The sequence below is a fragment of the Sinocyclocheilus anshuiensis genome, unplaced genomic scaffold (genome assembly GCF_001515605.1).
Source record: "Sinocyclocheilus anshuiensis isolate Anshui unplaced genomic scaffold, SAMN03320099.WGS_v1.1 scaffold821, whole genome shotgun sequence".
In the NCBI taxonomy this organism is placed as follows: Eukaryota; Metazoa; Chordata; class Actinopteri; order Cypriniformes; family Cyprinidae; genus Sinocyclocheilus; species Sinocyclocheilus anshuiensis.
The window spans coordinates 652,361-662,494 of record NW_015558606.1 but is presented as its reverse complement, the minus strand read 5'-3'; the positions used below and the strand labels follow the sequence as shown (position 1 = coordinate 662,494).

At 39.2% G+C, this 10,134-nt stretch overlaps 1 protein-coding gene across 1 annotated transcript in view; it reads right to left on the bottom strand.

Moving 5' to 3' along the window:
* The window catches only part of LOC107680249 (fibronectin type III domain-containing protein 3B-like), a 157,956-nt gene that overhangs the window by 114,454 nt on the left and 33,368 nt on the right, over positions 1 to 10,134 (bottom strand). Inside the window, exon 2 of the mRNA XM_016476057.1 lies at positions 1,211 to 1,358. Coding sequence (XP_016331543.1) covers positions 1,211 to 1,330 — 120 coding nt within the window. The 5' untranslated portion in view covers positions 1,331 to 1,358. The remainder of the gene's footprint in view (positions 1 to 1,210; positions 1,359 to 10,134) is intronic.

The window sequence follows — 10,134 nt, the reverse complement described above, 5'->3', positions numbered from 1 at the left end:
GGATCATAGTTTATCATTTACACGTGTTTCTAAGTCTTACCAATTTAAACATTCAAGCATTTTAAACCATTCATGCGCATGAAGAATTCAGTTCAGTGCTCGCGCTCACACGCTCAAAGTGCGCACATACAGAGCGGCGTTTCAGGCAGAGCACGAACACAGAACTGATTCCTCTTTCGCTTGAACGGACACATACAAGCAAAATTATCTCAAAATAACTATCTCGGCAAGTATTTTCATGTCTTAAATTAACGTAAACAGTGGAGAAAGAAATCACACATGCATCATTATATTGGATCCATGCATTCGGTCTTAAAGGGGCAGCAGCCTATAAATACCTGCTGTGTAAGCGCCACCTGCTGTCAGAGAGTGACATTTGCGTCTCATTCAGCCCGTCTGCTATTTTTTTATGTAGTATCACAAAGCTAAAATCAGACCATTTTGTTTTTGTTTCAAATTTCAATTTGTTTCAATTTTACAATCTAAATAACATTTATGCAGCATCTTTGTTTGGATCGTGATTAAAATACACAGGTAAAACCTTAGTTTACGTGCATGGAGAAATGTCTTTTATTATTTATTTATTTGATTTGGGATTTGATTTAAAATTTCAATTTAGTATATTGTTTGACATTTTCTTAAATCTCATTTTGTTAAAAAATAAATTGTGAGAAAATTGTATTGTGAAATCAGTATCGTGAATCATATCACATCGTGAGTTGAGTGAATCGTTACATCCCTATATGCTACTAGTTTTTGATGTGGTATCGAAGTAGTAAATTGTTCTTTAAATAATAAGTGTTACATAAATAATAAAGAACCATTTTTTTTTTTTGCTTATCTGAAAAATGAACCGATCTGTGACTCAAAATGTGATATGATAATGTAATATAATCTGAACCGTGAGATTTGTGATCCGTTGCACCCCTACTCTCTTGACTTGTTATTTGAAGAAAAAATACAATATCTTTTATTCAGGCTAGTTAAATTCATTTTTGGGCTACCAAAATCTGAAGAATGCCTGCCCGAAGGGCTACCAGGGATTTTGAAATTTTGCGAGCCCTGGGGATCATCTTTTTAGTGGTCCTTGTAGCTTCCATTCACATTTATATGCATGCATCTGGCAGAGGCATTATGGAAAGCAACTCATACTGTATTCAAGGTACACATTATCAATTCATGCACTGCCCGGAGTAACGCTCATGCTCACCTGTTGCGATCCATCCCCATTAACATTAATCATGTGCGGCATCATGGCCACCTCCCCGTTCAATAGTGGTGGTGGCAGGTCCAGCGGAATCTGGTCTGTCATCATCATTGTGACGTACATTCATGGAGAACTTTCCTGGACTGCCTTTCTGTGAGGAGACAGGAAGAAAAAGAAATAGATGGTGAACAAACCGAAAAAGAACGCTCCAAAATAAAGTCATATGATCTTAAACTTGCAAACACACCCTCTTTGGGTGTCCTTGTTTTGTGCTGTGAGTAAGGTAGACGTGTACATTTATCTGAGATGATTGCACAATCTTGGGTTGGTTTGTGACGTTCGAGTGACTGAGCTAAAGCATAAATGGATGGAAGATGCAGAGTTGCACCGCGGTGACTCGGCAGGCAACTGAAGCCAACCGTAGAGCACAGCAGTGTCATTGTGAGCCGGGCAGCCCGAGGGAAGACCTCTTCAATGAGAAGAGTGTGTAACCAATGCAAAAGTGGACTACAACCCCCCAGAGTTTGAGTTTTGAAACATGTAGAGCTTTCTTGATTGATTTCCCCACAAACAATTAACACCATTTTGATAGAAGAGCATTCAAAGGAAGCTGGTAATGATCCACCGGTTTAGTGCTGCGTGACTGTGGTCTAATGGAGGAAAGAGGAAAGAGTTTGGGGAATGAAAAGGTGACCGAGTCATCAATGAAGGGTAAAGTGGAGCAATAGACACACAATTTCTTCATACTGGATGCAAGGCCACCCATTCGCAACATAAACACACATGTAAACTGTACCACCACTGTAAGAGAGGCACAACATGTGGCAGAGCCCTCAGGACCAAAATGCAGAGAGAGGGAGGGGGGAAAAGAACATTTCTGACTTCATCAGACCCTTGCACATGATTCACCAGAAGGCATACCAAAAAAATACTACACCTCATAAGGACAGAACATTGAAAAAAAAGCTTTAAAGGGTATAGTTCACCCAACAAATGAAGACAGTTTTATCATTTACTCAGTCTCACACAGTTCCAAAACTTTAAGACTATTTTTGTCCTGTGGAAAACAGAAGACAACTTTTTTTCTTTTTTTGTCTACACAATGATAAGTCAGCGGGGTCCAGAGTTGTTTTGGACAACACTGACTTTTACTGTATAGACAAAAACAGCTGAGACATTTTTCAAAACATCAGCTTCCTTCTCCATTCCATGCAAGAAAGTCATACAGGTTTTACATATTTTACATAATAAAAGTCATACATACTTTATGTACCAAGTGATGGTACCAAGTTTACCACTTTACCAAGTGACGGTAAAGACAATTTTACAAAAGACTTCTATTTCAAATAAAACTCAACATTCAACAACATTGAGAATAATAAGAAATATTTCTTGAGCAGCAAATCAGCATATCTGAATGACTTCTGAAGGATCACGTGACACTGAAGACTGGAATAATGGCTGCTGAAAATTCAGTTTAGCCATCACAGTTATTTCAAATTGTAATAAAGTTTCAAAATAGTAGTTTTTTTAACTGCATCTTTGATCTAAAAAAAAAATGCAGCCTTGGTGAGAATAAGAGACTTCTTTCAAATATTTTTTAAAAATCTTTAAACGGTACTGTGTGTGTGTATATATTTTAGGGTTGTCAAAAAAAAATTCGAATTTCGAATATTCGTTGAATTTAAAATAAAAATCCACATTCAAATGCAAAAACGTTGCATTCAAATTTTAGGTGTGCGTTAAGGAGGCAGCCTTATCAGTGGCGACAAGATGCGATGACGATGTAAGTGTCATTGCATTTTAATGTTTTTGTTAGCCTACCAGTTGAAGCCACTAGATACGGCGCTACTATTGTTAATGACAAATATTGTGGGAAAAGAGAACATCAATGCGGAGAAGATCTTGTTTACGTCAAAACTGAAACCAAGCCGTTTACACAACGCATATTTCGCGCATTTTCTACAGGGACATCTATCACCGTTGCACTCGCGTCTCGCACAAAAGAGCCGCATGTTTAGAAAGCCATTTAAAATTAATGCAACTTTGAAAAAACAAATCTCGAGACTTTATGGCGGGGTTTTTTCCTATCCCACTGCAACTCGTGTTTTTAAATGAAAAATTTATGTGGCCTCAGAAGAGAAGCCAAAAGCTTTTCTTCACCCTAACTGAAATTATGCATTTTAAATTTAATATAATTCGAATTCTTATCATATTTAATTACAAAATTCGAATATAGTTTTTCAGCCATTTTGACAGCCCTAATATATATATATATATATATATATATATATATATATAAGCATAGAATCATGACTCCAAAGCTCTAGCAATCCTTAGCCTTAGTAAAAGCCAATAAAATGTCCTTTGGATACAGATAGCACATCATGAGCCATTTTACCCTCCATTCTGTTCTTTCCATTGATGTTAAATGGTTAGTTTTTCTGTGACTAACATAAGCAGAAACATAAATCTGCAGTTATTTGGCAGCAGTTGGTTCACTTCAAAAGAGAGATGCAAACCCAGCTGAAGACACTATAAATGTTTGTGGACATCAGGACAGCGAAAATCTGATTCTTTCTCTGTGTAATAATGTGGTGCATCCACTCTCCCATTGTATCTCCATTCTTCTCTCCACTCTGTTTGACTTTCCATCCATCCTTCATTACCTTTTGCCCACTCCTCATGCTCCATGTTTATGCAGTGCATCAGGTGAGATTGACATGGCGAAACAAGAGTAAACCGTTTAAACAGATGGTGACCTCCTTTAGGCCCAGTCACGATCTGAGCTTTTCCTGATGATGCGGTCTCAGAGACAACAGTGACGAGAACAGAATGTGGCTCTGGACTGGAAATGCAGGAAGATCAGCCTGGAATAAACCATCTTTCATCTGGTATTCTAGCATGGTGATGACTACCAGTACTGACCAGAGACCCAGTCGGACCTTGTCAAATCTTGACTTTACTATACAATGATTGGGAGATGCTGATTGGCTGATGACACTACAAGAGTAGAGGTCGATCGATATGGGTTTTTCACTGGCCGATGCCGATATTTAGAAATCAGGGCAGCCGATGGCCGATATATGATGCCGATTTTTTTGGCCGATATGTTTGGCCGATTTTCTTTTTTTTTTTTTTATTCATCTCATAAAAGTTTGTTTGAGCAAATGATTATTGCAGGGTACAAGATAGTAATAGTAGTAGTAGCCCAATTTAGAGTAATAATACATGGCTCAAAACTTAAGCACCTTCTCAAAACAGTTCTGAAGCATGATTTTTGTTTGTTTGCTGACAGACACCAGTGTTTCCCACAGACAGCTCTGCCAGCAGGAGGCGCTTTGGGAGCTGGAGATATAGCGGTTTCCCCGGTAACGGCTGTAATCAAATAAGCACTGTGCTCACAAACACTACTTTATCAGACATTACAGGAAAGATGAAATGAAAATAACATCGAAGCTTTTCTGAAGACAATCGGTTCTTTTCAAAGATACATTCAAGGGCGGACTGGCCATCTGGACGTTCTGGAGAAGTCCAGAAAGGCCGTCCACCCAATGGCTGTGTCAGATTAAGATAAAGTGTCAGATTAAGTGATGTTGACGGCCGACAAAAGGGGGCGCTAATGCAATCTATTTTTGCTTATAAGAAACCGAAACTGACGCGAAGGAGAGTGGGTTCGTGATGGCAAGCAAAAAAAAGATAAAGGCAGTTGGGAGGAGCTAAAAGAAGAAGAAGAAAAAAAAATGCTAACAGTTACATCAGGTTACCTTTGCTCGTCTCTCGAGCATGTGGCCTATAGCACTATAGTAAAATCCCAAGACACCCCCCTAGTCCAAACGTTCGCTTCTATTTATTACTGCGCATTGTCTGACATGAATATTCCATTCATTCATAAAGAGACAGCAGCGATTCTATAACGGGTTACATTTGAGAGCTATTGAGTTAGAAAATAGATTAAATGAAGTAGCCTCTAAGGTGATTAGTCTGATTAACATGACACACACACACACACTAGACTTTAGGTTTATGTTTATCATTGTCATATTATACATTTTGCGTTCTGCTCTTTTTATGTAGATTTCAAGTATTTTAGTTCATACAATAATGCATTTATTTCAGACCCCTCCTGAAAAAAACAAAGAAACTATAGAAACCATCACATAATTTGTAATGGTTTTACTGGTTATAATGAAAACTGTATTGTTTTTAATGGAAACTGTAATCGTGCCTATTGTTTTTTACTGGTAATTGGTCGCCTTCTATTGGTGGCTTTTGTTAAAACCACTAAATCCTAATGAAATATGTCCCAAAAAACACTACAGGAAACCCTTATTTAATGGTTTTAATGGTTAAAAGTTGATGGGTTGTAATGTTTGTAATGGTATTTGTAGTGGAAATCATTCAAATTTCTGTGATGGTTTCTATTGTTTTTGTCAGCAGGCTCACCATGGGTTTTGTGATGTTATTTGCCATAAATGCGATAGGATTGCTTTAATATTGTGAGACAGTAGCGGCTGCTTGTAGTTGTGGTGGGCCTATTTGGGAGATAATCCAGGGCCGTTTTTTACTCCCAGTCCGGCCCTGGATACATTCATATAAAAACACCTGCGCTGCATTTTAATTTTGAAATGTGAAGCGCTCATTTTATTCAACGAATTATAAGCCTTTTGGAAAATCTATTTGTGGCGGTCAGTTTTGATATTGTGACGAGCCACAACAATTAACTCAATGTATAGGAAACACTGGACACTGTTATAAGTCAAATGGCCAAGTGATAACAAAAATAAAAGCGTTCACACATATTACACAGCCTGCTGCTCATAACTGCTTAAGAGTGCGCTGGCCACGAGCGATGACATCGTGGAGGCTATTGTCGGACCCACACACACATTTCATGAGGAAAGTTAACATGCAAGTTATAATCAGCCCAGAAGCTTCGTCTGAACTGAACAAGTTTCTACTTTCACATGCAAATGACTTGTTGCACTTATGAATATGATAACTTTCCGGCATCAATTCTAGTAGGGTAAAACGTAATCCCGCTTTCGAAACGGTCTGTTATGCCAAAAATCGGCCGATCAATCGGTCGATCTCTATTACAGTGTTTATTATAATGTTTGTAATATATATATATATATATATATATATATATATATAAGCATAGAATCATGACTCCAAAGCTCTAGCAATCCTTAGCCTTAGTAAAAGCCAATAAAATGTCCTTTGGATACAGATAGCACATCATGAGCCATTTTACCCTCCATTCTGTTCTTTCCATTGATGTTAAATGGTTAGTTTTTCTGTGACTAACATAAGCAGAAACATAAATCTGCAGTTATTTGGCAGCAGTTGGTTCACTTCAAAAGAGAGATGCAAACCCAGCTGAAGACACTATAAATGTTTGTGGACATCAGGACAGCGAAAATCTGATTCTTTCTCTGTGTAATAATGTGGTGCATCCACTCTCCCATTGTATCTCCATTCTTCTCTCCACTCTGTTTGACTTTCCATCCATCCTTCATTACCTTTTGCCCACTCCTCATGCTCCATGTTTATGCAGTGCATCAGGTGAGATTGACATGGCGAAACAAGAGTAAACCGTTTAAACAGATGGTGACCTCCTTTAGGCCCAGTCACGATCTGAGCTTTTCCTGATGATGCGGTCTCAGAGACAGCAGTGACGAGAACAGAATGTGGCTCTGGACTGGAAATGCAGGAAGATCAGCCTGGAATAAACCATCTTTCATCTGGTATTCTAGCATGGTGATGACTACCAGTACTGACCAGAGACCCAGTCGGACCTTGTCAAATCTTGACTTTACTATACAATGATTGGGAGATGCTGATTGGCTGATGACACTACAAGAGTAGAGGTCGATCGATATGGGTTTTTCACTGGCCGATGCCGATATTTAGAAATCAGGGCAGCCGATGGCCGATATATGATGCCGATTTTTTTGGCCGATATGTTTGGCCGATTTTCTTTTTTTTTTTTTTATTCATCTCATAAAAGTTTGTTTGAGCAAATGATTATTGCAGGGTACAAGATAGTAATAGTAGTAGTAGCCCAATTTAGAGTAATAATACATGGCTCAAAACTTAAGCACCTTCTCAAAACAGTTCTGAAGCATGATTTTTGTTTGTTTGCTGACAGACACCAGTGTTTCCCACAGACAGCTCTGCCAGCAGGAGGCGCTTTGGGAGCTGGAGATATAGCGGTTTCCCCGGTAACGGCTGTAATCAAATAAGCACTGTGCTCACAAACACTACTTTATCAGACATTACAGGAAAGATGAAATGAAAATAACATCGAAGCTTTTCTGAAGACAATCGGTTCTTTTCAAAGATACATTCAAGGGCGGACTGGCCATCTGGACGTTCTGGAGAAGTCCAGAAAGGCCGTCCACCCAATGGCTGTGTCAGATTAAGATAAAGTGTCAGATTAAGTGATGTTGACGGCCGACAAAAGGGGGCGCTAATGCAATCTATTTTTGCTTATAAGAAACCGAAACTGACGCGAAGGAGAGTGGGTTCGTGATGGCAAGCAAAAAAAAGATAAAGGCAGTTGGGAGGAGCTAAAAGAAGAAGAAGAAAAAAAAATGCTAACAGTTACATCAGGTTACCTTTGCTCGTCTCTCGAGCATGTGGCCTATAGCACTATAGTAAAATCCCAAGACACCCCCCTAGTCCAAACGTTCGCTTCTATTTATTACTGCGCATTGTCTGACATGAATATTCCATTCATTCATAAAGAGACAGCAGCGATTCTATAACGGGTTACATTTGAGAGCTGAAAATAGATAAAATAGATTAAATGAAGTAGCCTCTAAGGTGATTAGTCTGATTAACATGACACACACACACTTTAGGTTGACTTTAGGTTTATGTTTATCATTGTCATATTATACATTTTGCGTTCTGCTCTTTTTATGTAGATTTCAAGTATTTTAGTTCATACAATAATGCATTTATTTCAGACCCCTCCTGAAAAAAACAAAGAAACTATAGAAACCATCACATAATTTGTAATGGTTTTACTGGTTATAATGAAAACTGTATTGTTTTTAATGGAAACTGTAATCGTGCCTATTGTTTTTTACTGGTAATTGGTCGCCTTCTATTGGTGGCTTTTGTTAAAACCACTAAATCCTAATGAAATATGTCCCAAAAAACACTACAGGAAACCCTTATTTAATGGTTTTAATGGTTAAAAGTTGATGGGTTGTAATGTTTGTAATGGTATTTGTAGTGGAAATCATTCAAATTTCTGTGATGGTTTCTATTGTTTTTGTCAGCAGGCTCACCATGGGTTTTGTGATGTTATTTGCCATAAATGCGATAGGATTGCTTTAATATTGTGAGACAGTAGCGGCTGCTTGTAGTTGTGGTGGGCCTATTTGGGAGATAATCCAGGGCCGTTTTTTACTCCCAGTCCGGCCCTGGATACATTCATATAAAAACACCTGCGCTGCATTTTAATTTTGAAATGTGAAGCGCTCATTTTATTCAACGAATTATAAGCCTTTTGGAAAATCTATTTGTGGCGGTCAGTTTTGATATTGTGACGAGCCACAACAATTAACTCAATGTATAGGAAACACTGGACACTGTTATAAGTCAAATGGCCAAGTGATAACAAAAATAAAAGCGTTCACACATATTATACAGGAACTATTCGAGCCGTTCATGCCAGACTGGGGAGAGAGGTGTTGTAATAATGTAAAATATGTGAAAAATACAACCTAGTATGAGAGCATGTTCTAGTACACCCCCAAAACAAAATCAAGACTTTGTAAAAGAGCATAATAGGACCCCTTTAAGAGTGCGCTGGCCACGAGCGATGACATCGTGGAGGCTATTGTCGGACCCACACACACATTTCATGAGGAAAGTTAACATGCAAGTTATAATCAGCCCAGAAGCTTCGTCTGAACTGAACAAGTTTCTACTTTCACATGCAAATGACTTGTTGCACTTATGAATATGATAACTTTCCGGCATCAATTCTAGTAGGGTAAAACGTAATTACGCTTTCGAAATGGTCTGTTTTGCCCTGCCATCATTAGCTGAAGCGGTGTGTGAACAAGAAGCGGCTGCAGAGTGTGAGCTGCTCTGTCTCACGCAGCCAGAGGGAGAGAGATTCTCCAGTACGGCGTTCTGCAACAATGCTTGACTAGGGTGACCATACGTCCTCTTTCCCCAGACATGTCCTCTTTTTGGACCTAAAAAAAAAATGCGTCCGGCTGGGATTTCTTTATCGCCCAAAATGTCCGGGATTTGGCTGTTTTCTTAATCTCGCTCCCGCTGAATCTGACCATTGCCGCCTGCTCCCACAACATGCGTTTCGCTCTCGCGATTTTCGTGTTCACTCCTTTAAACATTCTAATATTGTATATCATTTTGCCGCATCAGGGAGCCGCTCTCAGTATTTAAATCCCTTTTGAATGAGCGTTCGTGCTGTTCACGTTCACTTTCGATTTCGCGATCACATGCACTCTGTGAATAGGGAGCACATCTTACAAGATCAGATATTTGTCAATGAGTTCAGGATCTGTTGAGCAGCAAATACTCCAGCATGGTCTTGTCAGTCATCTCTCCTTATTCTCGACCTGTGATCAGTCAAAGCCGACTCCTGGAGCTCTTGTTGGACCACTGGTTGCACTTATGAATTTGATAACTTTCCGGCATCAATTCTAGTAGGGTAAAACGTAATTACGCTTTCGAAACAGTCTGTTTTGCCCTGCCATTAGCTGAAACTGTGTGTGAACAAGCCGCGGCTGCAGAGTGTGAACTGCTCCGTCTCACGCAGCCTCAGAGAGAGTTCCACAACAACGCTTAGCTGCCCGCAGGTGCACCTGCCTATAAATCGGCCTAATTTGCAGCACAATCGGCCGATGCCGATTAATTAAAAAATGCCAAAAATCGTC